The 15,275-nt window shown below is 43.4% G+C and overlaps 1 protein-coding gene across 17 annotated transcripts in view; it reads left to right on the top strand.

Moving 5' to 3' along the window:
• Positions 1–15,275, top strand: part of CHST10 (carbohydrate sulfotransferase 10) — a 44,353-nt gene that overhangs the window by 10,668 nt on the left and 18,410 nt on the right. For 5 of the 17 annotated variants that reach the window (XM_090281798.1, XM_090281796.1, XM_090281797.1 and 2 more), the window contains one exon: positions 2,699–2,829. The exons of 4 other annotated variants lie outside the window; for them this stretch is intronic. In XM_090281798.1, coding sequence (XP_090137924.1) covers positions 2,699–2,829 — 131 coding nt within the window. 8 more of the 17 variants (XR_016511948.1, XM_090281804.1, XM_090281793.1 and 5 more) reach the window with 6 other exon arrangements.

The raw sequence follows: 15,275 nt of genomic DNA, 5'->3' as shown, positions 1-15,275 counted from the left end.
TTACCCATGTGGGAAGGCCACCCTCCCCTCCACACCCTCACTCTTATTAGGGATTTCTGGACCCAAGGGTAGGTAGGACGATGACCATGTCCAGCTTGAAGCAGCTAGAGGAGCACGAGACCTTTTCCCATTGTTCTTTATAAGATTATAAAGGGTCTTAAGTCTGAGAGGGAGGGATTGTTATTTTTTATTGTTAAAATAATTAATTATTTTTTTTTTTAAAGAATATATGAAAGGGTGAAGCGGGAGAGCTTGTATGTATGACCCATGGGCATGGACTTGGGGAGGGGATTGTTGGGGAACGGGGGTGCTGGGCGGAGGGGAGCAAAGGGGAAAAAATTGGAACTATTGTAACAATATAATCAATAAAATATACTTAAAAAAACAAAACAAAAACCTCCCAAGGGTGGGCCTGATGACAAGAGGGTGCTCAGGGACTGAAACCCAGGAGAACTGCAGGTGTGAGCAGAGCAAGAAGCTGAGTGGCAGTACAGGGGTTCTCCTGCTCCCTGCTCTGCAGTGGAGGTGTGTCTGCGTGTGTGAGAGGGTTCCCTTATCTTTGTTCACTGGCCACAGCACTTAGCAAAGCATGGACTGCAAGCTTGAGGCTACTGATCATTGGCGTCTCCCCTGTGCCTCTAAGTCTTCCCGAGAACTAGTGCACAAGAGCAGATGTCTCTTCTGTTCAGGTTGCAAACCGCCTGCTGAATGCCTCTCCTTTCTCTGTACTCGCTCCCCAACCCATACTGGCCCCTCTGCCTCTCTTAGAAAAGGCCTACAACTGGGGTTTCTCAGTGGGGCATTTACACTGTGACGAATGGGATATATCACACTGAGTGTTACTGTCTGGGAGGACAACCTTATTGGACTCAGGACTGTGATACTCTGCGCCTCTGGGCACTATCTGTGTCTTCAGGAGGGATGGGTTAGCAGTTTGAGTCGCGTGGGATGAGTCTGGCCTTTCTTTGTGGGGCAGACCACCCTGTCACATTAATTTCTGATCACCACACTTAGAAGGGTATATGTAGATTAAATCGGAAAGTCACAGGGTGCTGAGGTGTCAGCCAATTTATGTTTGTAGAGGTTCTGCTTCCGGCCAGGTGGGTACTGGTCCTTTGTGTACATTTTTCTCATTTAATCCCCATGATCACCCTAGAAGGAAGGCCTGATCTCAGAGATGGGAAGCCAAGGCTCCAAGAGGCTAAGTCACTTTCTAAGTCACAGAGCCAGCAAGTGATGGAATCCTCCAGGTCTCTCTACCTTGTGCAATGCTGCCTCAAAGGATGATGACAGAGGAGAAAGGGAGACTTGGCTTGGACAGGCCATCTGGCTTCAAGCAGTAGAGAGGGACTGGCATTCCCCTTGCTAGGTAGTGTTGCCAAATAGAACACAGGACACTCAGTTGAATTTGAAATTCAGAGTCAGCTAGTGGCTTTTTTTTTTTTTTTTTTTTTTTTTTAGTATAAGCATGTCCCATGTCATATTTGGGACATAATTATACTAAAAAGGTTATTTGTTGTTGCTCTGAAATTCAAACTTAAATAAGTGTTCTATGTTTCTGTTTGTTTAATCTGTTTCATCCAGTCCCCTACTTGGGGACCCCAGGAGGCACCCTGGGCCTACTGTGGGCAGTTGAGGACAGAGGGTAACACACAAGCCACCCTAGAAAATCAGTGAGCTCCCTGCTGCAGGTGTATTCAGATGTAGGCTGGGTAACCACTTGGTGGAGGGCATTTGGGTTTCAGATGCCTGGTTCCAGTGAGAGTCTAGGAAGTAAACATTTTTGAGACAAGGAGAGTCGTTCACCTAGGACCTCACTGAGCTCTGTCCATCCAGTGTTCAGAAGCTCTCTGAAGTCATTTGCCATCAGCACATGTTGAGAGGACCACTTCTTTCCGCTGCCCGGGAGTGATGGATGGCCTCAACTCTGGTAAAAACCAGCCCGATTTGTCTCTTTAAGTGGTTTGGTTTGGCTTGAAGAAGCACTATGTTAAAGGTGAAATGAAAGCACACTTTTGTCTCTCTTGCTGAGAACTGACTGTCACTTCCTGGTTCTTTATATGTCTTCGCAGCAGAATGTGACTTGTGTGACCTGCATCTCTCCCAGGCAGTAAAAGCATGAAAAACACCCACCCCCGAGGTTCTGCACAGGTCCTCGCAGGCAAGTGAATGGAGATGGAGAAGTTTCGATGTTCATTTCTCCTGTGTACAGATTCTCTAGGTGTGGCTACATCTTGTCAGCAAGTCAGGATTCTACACAGCCTGCTTATAATTGCCCAGTGTGGCTTCTGTCTCTGCAAAGGTCTAGCCCTTGGCAGGACTCCTCTTGCCTACCTGCTTCCAGGCCCTGATGGGCACTGGGTAGGAAAGACACATTTTGATATTAGCCTAGTCCAGAAAGCAGTCAATAGGCAAAACTGCAAAAGCAAAATTTTATCACACATTCCAAAACAGATAGAAATGGCTCCTTTCCATTCAGATGTTTTAAACTTCAACTTAATTGTCAAATCAAGAAGTTATTATTAATTAAAAATAAAATGTTAAGTTAAATACCGAGTCAAAATACCCATTGTATCAATAAGAAAATTAAAAAATATTTGTATTGATGCTATTAACTGAAATCACTTGTTCTTTTTATTACCTTTTGTTTAACCGATATACTTGTAAGCAGCAGGAGCATTTGCTTGTCTTTTTCCAGGAAGATCACTGAATGGCTGACATTTGACAACATGCACCACCAATGGCTTCTGTTGGCCGCATGCTTTTGGGTGATTTTCATGTTCATGGTGGCCAGCAAATTCATCACCTTGACCTTTAAAGACCCGGATGGTAGGTATGCTGCCTTGTGGAATTAATTTTGGTTAATCCATACCTTGCTGTGATGTTGTTCCTGGGTATATGCACAGATGACCTCTGTCACAGCATCCAAGGACTTTTCATTCCAGAAGAGAACATGGAGGTCATGGCTTCCAAATCCTCGACATTACAGAGGTGCGAGTGGGAGGTGGAATGGGAGGGGATGGTCTCCCCAGTACCACCCTGGGGGCCGGCAGAACATGCTTTCTTGTGGGTTCTGTGGTGCCTCCTCCGTGGTATCCCACAGGCTCAGGATCTGGGACTTGGTTCTGCTGATGTCATCATGAGCCACTACTGTGATTGATCAGCATGCGTGGGTGCCAGCTGGTGCTTCTCACTGGTGGCCACGTGTTTGAAAGTCACCTTCGGTACATCAGAAAGAAGGTGATTAATTATTTGCATGTCTGGTTGCCTTTGAGGATTTTTAAGTCACCTTGACTTGATGTGGGCGGTCAGATCAGGACACATAAAGAGCACCAAGCCCACCCTCAGCAGAGCTGCTTCTAGGTCATGCTCTTGTCCTTTGCTTACCTAGGTCTTAGTGTTTTTTCTACCAAACTGACATGCTACCTGCTCTGATAGCTTCTAAGGCTGACTCGAGCACAGCGAGGCTCTCTGAGTGATCCGTGAAGTGCTGGGTGCGCACAGGGAGGTGCAGTGATGGTCATCTTGAATCCCAAAGTGACTCCTTTCAGAGGCAGAGTGGCGAGGCACAGGAGAGATGCTGGAGGCTGAGGAGCAGTGCTAGGTTGGCCCGACAAGGTCTGCCTCACAAGGAGGTTGTCTTTGGTCATGGGCGTGCTGAGCATCCTTGTTTTGCCTTATACTTTGCACATCCTTCTGCAGATGGTGGCCCTTAGGAAAGGAGATTAGAAAAGTATACACACAAGCAGTTTCCCAATTTTCTCCTGGTGGCTACACAGCCTGCTGCTGTCCCTGTGACCAGAAAAGGCTGCAGACCCTGCTCTGCCTAGAGCTCCTGTGTGTGCCCCTGCGGTACTGAGAGCTGTCCAGCGCCCCACATCTCCTGCTCCTAGTCTCTGTCTTTTCCTGTCTATCCAGGAACAACCAGGCTAGAAGGCAGATCAGTAGGCAGAAGAGGGTAGCCCTGAAATTAGGTGCAAGGGGTAGTTCTCAGTGACACAGTTTCCACTCACCAACAGTTACCAGGCCCACAGTGCTTGGGCCTCCAACAGGCTGTCATCACAGCCACCCCTCATCTTCCAGGGGCCCTGAAGAGAACCCGAGGGTTTCGCATTCTCAGGAAGGTAGTGTCACACCTGCAGGTATCCAGCATGGCCAGGAGCATCACAGATAATCATCGCTTACCCTGGGGACTACAGCCTCTGTCAGAACAGGAAAGGCTCAGCATTGGAGTCTTGTTGGAATTTGAGACAATGGTCTCAGCCGGACAGTCTGGACATTGCTTCCACTGCTCCAGTTCAGTGTTACTGAGAATGGAGACCCCTGGTAAGTGTTAGAGCAGTGGTTCTCCTCCCCCGAGCACTTCAGAATATTGCGGAACTTTGTAAACCTTTGCTACTTGGGGCCAACCAGAGACCAAGAGAATCTGAATCTAGGAGTCAGGTCTGGTGGAAAACCCTAAGTGTAGAACAAAACTGGGAAGTTGAAAAAGAATCAGAGCTACTGAGAACATGAAATTCGTGTCGCTAAGAGTCCACACATTTTACTTGTGATTTCTTTAAGTGTCACCTGGTAAGGAGGGCACTTAAAGGGCAGGTCATGAGGTTAAATTGTTTATATATATATATTTTTAAATAGGAAAACAGGTAATATATTTATGAGACTTCCACCAAAAAAAAAAAAAAATTAAATTAGTTATGTGTTTCAAGTTATATTATTCTCTGGATCCTCTAAAGAACACCTCATTCCTCAGTGGTCACTGATAAACAAGCTGTCATTCTGCTTTGATGTGGCAAGTTTTATGCTGAATGTTTTCAGAAAAGTGTAGAAACTTAGAGGATTTTTTTTTAGGTATATTTTATTGATTGTATTGTCACACTAGTTCCATTTTCACCCCTTTGCTTACCCCCGCCCAGCACCCACCTCCCCCAGCAATCCCACCCCTCCCCAGTCCATGCCCATGGGTCACGCATACAAGCTCTCTGGTTTCTCTCTTTCCTATATTATTATTATTATTAAAATTAATTAATTCTTATAACAAAAAAATAACAATCCGCCTCTCAGACTTGAGACCCTTTATAATCATATAGAGGACAATGGGTGAAGGTCTCATGCTCTTCTAGCTGCTTCAAGCTGGGCGTGGTCATCCTACCTACCCTTGGGTCCAGAAATCCCTAATAAGAGTCGGGGTGTGGGGAGGAAGGTTCTTGCAGACTCCAGGTCAGTTGGCTGTCCCTGGACAATGGCATGCTTGGGTTAACAGGCTGGCATTCTTGTTGTATTCCGGGGGCAACAGATTTGGCAAAAAGGGTTAAAGGACATCATTCATTCCATAACCACTGGATGACAAAAGGCAGGGATTAAGTTTTCAATGTCTCACATTAGGGAAAAAAAGGGCTTCTTTGGAGGAAGGTGTGCAAGGCACATCTCACCTGTCCAAAACCTTTTTGCCCACTATACTTAGCTTGGGTTGAGGGAAATATTTTAGGTTACCCCCTCTCAGACCTCTGGGCCCTTTCTGTCCAAGCCATTAGGATAGAAAAGAGAAACCTATTTTAAGGTGAAGCCCACAGACCACCCCATTCTTCACCAACCCAGCTACTTAGTTCAGCCAAACCGTTGAGTCTCAGGAGGCAGCGATGCAGACAGGATTAAGTGAGGCTTATACGTACAGACAATCACTCAGGTAATGCGGTCATAGGCTTATGCCCTTTGAAAACAGAAAACACGTGTTAATTTATGTAACATAACCCACAAACAAGTCTCTAAATCTGTAGGACTGTCTTATTGGGAAGACATCAGTTGCAAGGCATTTGACATTCTTCTTGCCTGTAACTTAAGCATCTTTGATGATGCCACAGACCTAGTTTAACTTAAAAATGAAAGGAAACTTTAAATGAAAAGAAACTAAAGATGGTTAGCTGCTCTACTTTATAGTCCATCACTGAGCATTGTGATTTTCCTTGGATCATGATTTTTTTCCTTAAGATTACCCTCCTTGTCATTAAAGGGACTGCATTAGGTCAATTTTTAATTTATCCTGTTCATTTGCATAAACACAACAAGAGCAGCAAATGATTGCTTATGATCTTTAGTTCTACTTTGCTGAAACTTACACAAGGAACATTTAGGGTGACCTTCAGTCTGCCCTTCAGGGCACAGAAGCTGAGCCACATACCTGGCATTCAGCCTTGTCTGTAAACACCTGTCTTTTCCAAATCCTTCAGGTTTTCTGTTGTGCCTTAAGGTCCCTTCTAGCCATCTTTCAGGAAAACAACCTTCATTCCTTCCCTGGAAAGATTGCCATGGACCGCACATCCAACCTAGGTACCAGGCCTTTTTTCTTGTGGGCTTTTATTACCTTCTAAGGTCACCCTTAGTTCCTCAGGGCTTTTTGGCAACAACTGGAGCCCAAGCATGTCTCCTTTAGGCATGACATTCCAGTCAAAGTCTTGGTCAACAAAACCTCTATTAACAACTGGTCTTATTAGTTTTATGCAAAGAACCTTATGTGATTACTTGCTTCTTCAGAATGCCAAATTCTGGAGGGATCAGGTAGGGAGAAAAATATACAGTGTGAAGGAAAATCCTTGTCCTTCTAATATTCACTAGAAATTACATTTCCATTCTTTGTATTTTCTTTTTTCCCCCCACTAAAAAATTTGTTTGTTTTTTTTTCTATTACATTTGTCCCACATTTTTTTTCTTTTCTTATTGCTTGCCTGCACCCTGCCCACCCTTTCTCCCACAGTCAGTCCTAACCCAGTTGTCTGTGTCCTTGGGTCATTTATACATGTTATTTGACTAGACCCTTCCCCTTCCTTTCCCCTTCTCTCCCACCCCCCGCCCCCTTTGTCATTGTTAGTCTACATATCTTAGTCTACCTTGTTTACATATCTCTGGTTCTATTTTGCTCATTTGTTTGTGTTGTTCATTAGTCTCCTGTAATAGGTGATAGCATAAGGTATTTTTCTTTCGTTGCCTGGCTTATTTCACTAAGCATAATTCTCTCTAGTTCCATCCATGTTATCACAAATGGCAGGAGTTCCTTCTTTATTTCTGCTACGTAATACTCCATTGTGTAAATGTACCACAGTTTTTTGATCCACTCATCTACAGATGGGCACTTAGGTTGTTTCCAGCACTTAGGTATTGTAAATAGTGCTGCTATGAACATAGGGGTACATAGCTTCTTTTGAATTGGTGTTTCAGGATTCTGCAGATATAGTCCTAGCAATGGAATCGTTGGTTCAAAAGGCAGTTCCATTTTTAGTTTTTGAGGAAATTCCAAACTGTTTTCCATAGTGGCTGCACCAGGCTGCATTCCCACCAGCAGTGCACCAGGGTTCCCTTATCTCCGCATCCTCGCCAGCACAGGTCGTTTGTTGATTTGTTGATGGTGGCCATTCTGACTGATGTGAGGTGGTATCTCATTGTGGTTTTTATTTGCATCTCTCTGATGGTAGTGATGTTGAGCATCCTTTCATATGTCTGTGGACCCTCTGTCCTCTTTGGAGAAGTGTTTGTTCAGGTCCTTTGCCCATTTTTTGAATTGGGTTGTCTGTCTTCTTGGTGTTGAGTCGTATAAGTTCTTTATATATTTTGGAGATCAACCCCTTGTCTGAGGTATCATTGGCAAATAGAGTTTCCCATATGGTTGGTTCCCTTTTCATCTTCCTGATGTTTTCTTTTGCTGAGCAGAAACTCTTTACTTCGATGTTGTTTCATTTGTTTATTCTTTCCTTTATTTCTCTTGCCATAGGAGATATATCAGTGAAAATGTTGCTACGCTGGATATCTGAAATTTTCCTGCCTATGTCTTCCTCTAGGACTTTTATGGTGCCACGGCTTACATTTAAGTCTTTGATCCATCTTGAGTTTATTCTACTATACGGTGTAAGTTGGTGGTCTAGTTTCATTTTTTTTTTGCATGTCCCTGTCCAGTTCTCCCAACACCATTTGTTGAAGAGGCTCTTTTCATTCCATTTTATGTTCCTTCCCGCTTTGTCAAATATTAGTTGACCATATAGACCTGAGTTTATTTCTGGGCTCTCTATTCTGTTCCATTGGTCTATATTTCTGTTCTTATGCCAGTACCAGACTGTTTTGAGTACTGTGGTCTTGTAGTATAGTTGCGGTATCAGGTATTGTGATTCCTCCTACAGTGTTCTTCTTCCTCAAGATTGCTGTGGCTATTCGGCCTCTTTTTTGGTTCCATATAAATTTTTGAAGTGTTTGTTCTAGGTCTGTGAAATATGTCACTGGTATTTTAATAGGGATTTCATTGAATCTATAAATTGCTTTGGGTAGTATGGACATTTTAATGATGTTGATTCTTCCCATCCATGCACATGGTATATGTTTCCATTTATTTGTATCTTCCTTAATTTCTTTCTTCAGTGTTATGTAGTTTTCTGAGTACAGGTCTTTTACCTCCTTGGTTAAGTTTATTCCTAGGTACTTTATTTTTCTTGTTGCTATGGTAAATGGGATTTTTCTTTTAGTTTCTATCTCTGATGTTTTATTGTTGGTGTACAGAAATGCCTTCGATTTCTGAATATTGACTTTGTACCCTGCTGGTTTGGCTCAGTGGATTGAGCGTCGGCCTGCGAGCTAAGTGTCGCTGGTTCGATCTTCCAGTCAGGGCACATCAGAGAAGGAAAACTCTGACTCCAAAAAACCTCCGCTGCCTTGCGGCATACCTCTTCAGGGGAAAGGCTAAGGGAGTAAACCCCGACAGAAAATCCGGAGCTGGAGTCCCTAAGGCGGTTTGACATTGTAGTCAACACCGGCAACTCCTGCGGCGCACCTGAAGCCAAGCTGTATTGACTCCGTCTTTCCCTTGGACCCTTCAGCTGCGAAGAGAGGGGGGGTCTGCTGCATGGGCAACAGCAGACCCTCCATATCACCCTGCCCAGGCTCTGTAGCTTCAGCTTCACTGGAGAGGACACTCCAGCGTCATCGCAAGATGTCGATTCAACACGGGAGGAGACAGATACCGTGTCACTCCCGAGTTGGACTGCACAGCCATTCTCGGCAGTGCAGATAGAGTCTTAAGAAGCTACACCATTGTCTCTCGAGACGGACGGCTGCCGACAACCCTGCTATTTTGCTGAATTCACTTTTTAGGTCAAGTGGTTTTTTTTGTGGAGTCTATAGGGTTTTCTATATACACTATCATGTCATCTGCAAATAATGACAGTTTTACTTCCTCTTTTCCAATTTGGATGCCTTTTATTTCTTTTTCTTGTCTGATTGCTGTGGCTAAAACTTCCAAGACTATGTTGAATAGGAGTGGAGAGAGTGGACATCCTTGTCCTGTTCCTGATCTCAGGGGGAATACTTTCAGTTTTTGCCCATTGAGCATGATGTTGGCTTCAGTTTTCTCATCTATGGCCTTTATTATGTTGGGGTATGCTCCCTCTATTCCCATTTTGCTGAGTGTTTTCACCATAAATGGGTGTTGTACTTTGTCAAATGTTTTTTCTGCATCTATTGATATTACCATGTGGTTTTTTTCTTTCATTTTGTTTATGTGTTGTATTACATTTATTGATTTGCAAATATTACACCATCCTTGCATCCCTGGGATGAATCCCACTTGATCGTGGTGGATAATTCTTCTAATGTGTTGCCGGGTTCAGTTTGCTAATATTTTGTCCTTCAGCAATATTGGCCTGTAGTTTTCTTTCTTTGTTGTGTCTTGACCTGGTTTTAGAATTAGGGTAATACTGGCTTCATAGAACGAGTTTGGGAGTTTTCCCTCTTCTTGGATTTTTTGGAATAGTCTGAGAAGAATAGGAGTTATTTCTTTCCTAAATGTTTTGTAAAATTCACCTGTGAAGCCATCCGGTCCAGGGCTTTTGTGTGCCGGGAGTTTTTTGATTACTGCTTCAATTTCACTGGTTGTTTATTGGTCTATTCAGGCTTTCTGCTTCTTCTTGATTCAGTTTTGGAGGATTATATGTTTCCAGAAATTTGTCCATTTCATCTAGGTTGTCACATTTCTTGTGATACAGTTGTTCGTAATAATTTCTTACAATCCTTTGTATTTCTGTGGTATTGGTTGTGATTTCTCCTCTTTCATTTCTGATTTTATTTATTTGGGTCCTCTCTCTTTTTTTCTTGCTGAGCCTGGTTAAAGGCTTGTCGATTTTGTTTATCTTTTCAAAGAACCAGCTCCTACTTTTGTTGATCTTTTGAATTGTTTGTTGGTCTCTATGTCTTTTAATTCTGCTCTGATCTTGATGATTTCCTTCCTTCTACTCGCTCTGGACTTTGCTTGTTGTTTTTCCTCTAGTTCTTGTAACTGTAGGGTTAGATTTTGTATTAGAGATTCTTCTATCCTTTTTAGGTAGGCCTGTACTGCTATGAACTTTCCTCTCAGGACTGCTTTCGCTGTATCCCATAGGTTTTGGGTTGTTGTGTGTTCATTATCATTAGTTTCCAGAAACTTTTTGATTTCTTCCTTGATGTCATTGTTAACCCATTCATTATTTAATAGCGTGTTATTCATTCTCCACGAGTTTGAATGTTTTTGAATTTTTTCCTTGAGGTTGATTTCCAATTTTAAGCCATTGTGATCTGAGAAGATGCTTGATATAGTTTCAATTTTCTTGAATCTGTTGAGGCTTGTTTTGTGTCCTACCATGTGGTCTGTCTTTGAAAATGTTCCATGTGCTCTTGAAAAGAATGCATATTTTGCTTCCTTGGGGTGAAAAGTTCTGTATATATCAACTAAGTCCATTTGATCTAGAGTGTTGTTCAATGCCTCAATATCTTCGGTGTTTCTTTGCTTCGAAGATCTGTCCGCTGTTGACAGTGGTATGTTAAAGTCCCCTACTATGAGTGTGTTGTTGTCTATATCCTTCCTGAAGTCTTTCAAAATTTTCCTTACGTATTTGGGTGCTCCTATGTTGGGTGCATGTATGTTTATAAGGGTTATATCTTGTTGATGGATTTTTCCTTTAAGTATTATGTAATGTCCTTCTTCATTTCTTTCTATGGCCTTTGCTGTGAAATATGTTTTGTCTGATATAAGTATTGCTACCCCAGCTTTTTTATGTCCATTTGCTTGATATACTTTTTTCCATCTCTTTACTTTCAGTCTGTGTAAATCTTTTGTTTTGAGATGTGTCTTGTAGACAGCATATATGTGGGTTATGTTTTTGTATCCATTCCGCTACCCTATGTGTTTTAATTGAGCATTTAATCCATTTACATTTAAGGTTATTATTGACAGGTGTTTATTCATTTCCCTTTGTATCTGTGTTCCTCTCCTTCCCTTTTTTTTCCTTATTTTTCTTAAAGCATTCCCTTTAGCATCTCTTGCAATGCTGGTTTGGTAGAGCTGTATTCTTTTAGTCTTCCTTTGTCTGAGAAACTCCTTATTTCACCTTCCATTTTGAATGAGAACTTTGCTTGGTAGAGTATTCTTGGTTGTAGACCTTTGTCTTTCATTGCTTGAAATGTTTTTTGCCATTGCCTTCTGGCTTGTAGTGTTTCTGTTGAGAAGTCAGTTGATAGCCTTATCGGAGCTCCCTTGTATGTTATTTGCTGTTTTTCTCTTGCTGCTTTTAGGATTTTCGCTTTGTCTTTGAATGTTGCCATTTTAATTATGTTGTGCCTTGGAGTAGGCCTTTTTGGGTTCATCTTGATTGGGACCCTCTGTGCTTCCTGGATTTGTATTACTTTTTCTCTCACCAGGTTAGGAAAATTTTCTGTCATTACTTTTCCAATCAGGTTTTCTATCCCTTTTTCCTCCTCTTCTTCTTGTATCCCTATCGTTCTAATGTTGTTTTGTCTCATGTTGTTCTGCAGTTCTCTTAAACCCTCTTCATTTTTTTTTTAATCTTTTTTCATTTTGTTGTATTGTCTGGGCATTTTTTTCTACATTGTCCTCTAACTCACTGATCCGATCTTCTGGTTTGTTTAGACTGCTTTTGACTGATTCTACTGTGTTCTTCAATTCAGAGATTGTATTCTTCATTTCTTCTTGGTTCTTATTAATATTTTCTATGTCCTTTTTTAATGCTGATGTAGTTCTCTGTAAGTTCCTTGTAGCTTTCCTGCAATTCTTTGTAGTTTTCTTGGAGTTGTTTGTAATTTCCTGGAGTTTGTCATAGTTTTCTTTGAGGTTGTCAAGGTCATTGAGCTTCATAATAACCATTTTTTTTGAATTCCATGTCTGATAGTTGGCTTATGTCTATTCCAGCTATCTCTTTCTGGGGATTCCTCTTTTCCTTTCATTCAGAGGTTGTTTCTGTGTCTCCCCATGTTGAATTCTTCTTGTTTGTTTTTGTTTATTAGATTTGTCTGCTTTGATTTCCCACTTTCATTATATGAGATTCTTTATAGGAGACCTGGGGGATTCAGTGGTGCAGTCTCTTTGATGATCTGAGCCTAATGCTCTTGTGTTGCCCTTTATGACATTTGTTTAAGCTGTCTGGTTGTATTTCAGTTCTTCTTTGGTGGGTCCTTTCCTCTGGCTAGTTGATTGAGAGTCACTCTGCCCACCTTGTCTTGAGTTTTTTTGTGGAGCTGCTGTTAAAACGTAATCACCCAACCCAGGCAAGAAACCCACACCCTCCAAAATATCCCCCAACCACAATCCCACTATTGGCAGCAAATGAGCCAGTATTAATATAAATGTAGAGAGATTAAGACTCTTATTTTATAGGAGAAACAGATAGGAGTTTTTTTATTTTTATTTTTTAAATTATTTGTTTGTTCGTTTATTTGTAGAGAGAGGGGAAAGGAGAAAGAGAGGGAGAGAAACATCACTGTGTGGTTGCCTCTCACTCACGCCCCCAACTGGAGACCAGACGAGCAATCTAGTCATGTGCCCTGACTGGGAATCGAACCAGCGACACCTGGCTCGCAGGCCGACGCTCAATCCACTGAGCCACAGCAGCCAGGGCAGGAGTTGTTTTAAATGAAAGAAGGATGATGTTTGAGAAGGAAGGTGATAGAATACTAATATTAGCAAATAGGGTCATGGCTATGCAAAACAGCAAGTAATATTTACACTGTATGTTTAAAAAGGAGGGGAGGAATGTAGAACGAAGTGAGAAAGTGGAAATGTATAGTGTTAGGTTTATACAGTAGTTATATGCTATATGTGTGGTGTGAGAGGGAGGATAAACAAAACAGACAACCAAACAGACAAACAACCAACAATTAAAGCAGAGGGATATGAGGGAGAGAAGGTAGGAAACAGATTAAAGAAAGAGTTTTTCAAAAATAAAAATACAAAATAAAAAAATAGAAAGAAAGAAAGGAAAGAGAGAAAGGAAGGAAGGGGAGGGGAGGAAAGAAAAAGGAAAAGGAAGAAAAAAAAAGGAAGGGGCAGGAAGAGAGAGAGGGAGAAATAAAAGAATGAAAGAGTTTTAACTCAATTCAACTTTTAGGCACAGTCTCTACTTTTTTTTTTCTTCCTTGGTCCGCCCCTAGTCAAAATTCCATGGGATTCAAATCTTTTCTGGTTGGCTGTCAGGCTGTGGGGAGACCCAGCTTGATTCTGGGGTTGCTAGTCTCTTACTCATGGGCCTACCGCCGCTCTGCTGTGAGCTGCGTTTAGTTGTCCCCTCCTGCGGCACCCTCAGCCCTCCTCAGGCTTGACTAGCAACGTTGTTCAGCTGGTGGGTCAGTGCGCATGCCAGTAATCTCTGCTCTGCCTCCAGTCGTGTCTCTATTGCCGAGCTACAGCACCCACTTGCATCCCTGCCTATACACCTGCGCGTGCCACCTGCCGGCCTGCGGTCCCCACAGAGCCTGCAGATCTGCTGCAGCTTTCCCGTGTGGGCGCCTCTCCTTGCCTCAAAACTGTCCCTTTGTTCGGTAGGGCCCTGGCGGGAGCACTGCACACACCCAGAGCACAGAGCTTTCAGTCCTGAGTTGCGGCCAAGGAGGTCCCCACCTAGACTCAGTTCACACAGTTTCTCCCAGTCCTCCCATGCCTCCGGCCTTTTCAGTCAAACCCTCTTGCTGACTCCCTGTGAGACTTCGCTGGTCGGTGTGCCCCTGGCAGCGGGGAGCCTCCAGGAAGCTCCTGGCTAACGAGCCAGTCAGCAGTTGCCCTCGTTGGGCATGGTACGGCAGATGTGCTGGTCCTGGAGGCCCAGCAACTCAGCCTGGAGTGCATGGCCGAACCCTCCGCCTTCCTTCACGCCGTTCCCACACTCCCTTCCCTGTTCGCGCTGTCTGAAATCTGCACTCACTCAGTCACTCCTCTCCCCATTTGCACCTGAAGTCCCTCCGTGATGGGAGCAAGCAGACAACACTGCCACTACTCCGCCATCTTTCACTCCCCTTGAAACTTAGAGGATTTTTTAAAGGGGAGCAAAAAAAAAAAAAAGGGAAAGGGAAAACCTGCAGAAAAGGATGGAAAGCTTTGGGATTTTATTTTATTTTTTAAAACTTTGTATTGAATTTCTTGGATGCTTTGGGATTTTAGACCTGAGGAAAGATCTGTGGCCGTCCTCAGTGCTGCTCACCACGCATCTCCAGCCCTTTAAGACAAATGGTAGTCCCTCATGCCCTTTGATGTTCCGTGGGGCCTGTGAGGCTGTGCCCAGTGGCTGGGAGCGCAGAGGCATGGACCACTCTAGGTGGGAACTTGAGAGCCAGCCCACATCCCTTTCCCTCTCAGGGGTGAATGGAGAGGGTCCGGTGAGGGCAGGGCACCAATGAAGGTGCCGTCAGCCTCATGGCGTGCACTGAACTCAGAGTGAGAACGCTGTGTTGGTTGGCCCACGACATAGCCCTGCCTTTCTTGACCACGGAGGATCTTAGCTAATTGTCCCTAAGTATCTGACTAGAAACTGAAGTTGGATGTCCATTGGCCGAGTTCTGCATGAAAGCAGTGAGCTCACTTGCAAGGGTCTTACCAGTGTGGATGACTGAGCCCCTTGGAGAAGGTAAACACTCAGCCCCTGAAGGCCATCAGAGAAGACCTTGGGTGGGGGTGGCTCAACACTGCTCCAGAGCCCTGTGGTTTAGTGGGAATGCTCACTTAGCCTTGGGGGCCCCTCTGTCTGAATAGGCACTTAAAACCCCTGGTGGATCTTGGAACTGAACAGGAAATGAAGAGAGCTTTGTAAACTTGTGTCTGCAAGAGATTTTCTCATGTGTCGCAATTCATTTCATTGCTGTTCACAGTATTTTAGCTTTTGAAACAAAAACCTATTGTGAAATAGCATCGCAAGGAAATAACTGGCAACATGCAGTCTCGTATGTGGTGAAGGTCCACTTCCTGTAAGGCAGATAGTGAATCC

This window comes from Furipterus horrens, unplaced genomic scaffold (assembly GCF_987537825.1).
Source record: "Furipterus horrens unplaced genomic scaffold, mFurHor1.1.pri manual_scaffold_6, whole genome shotgun sequence".
NCBI lineage: Eukaryota > Metazoa > Chordata > Mammalia > Chiroptera > Furipteridae > Furipterus > Furipterus horrens.
Note: the sequence above shows the minus strand (reverse complement) of the source record. Positions and strands in the feature narration are given on the sequence as shown.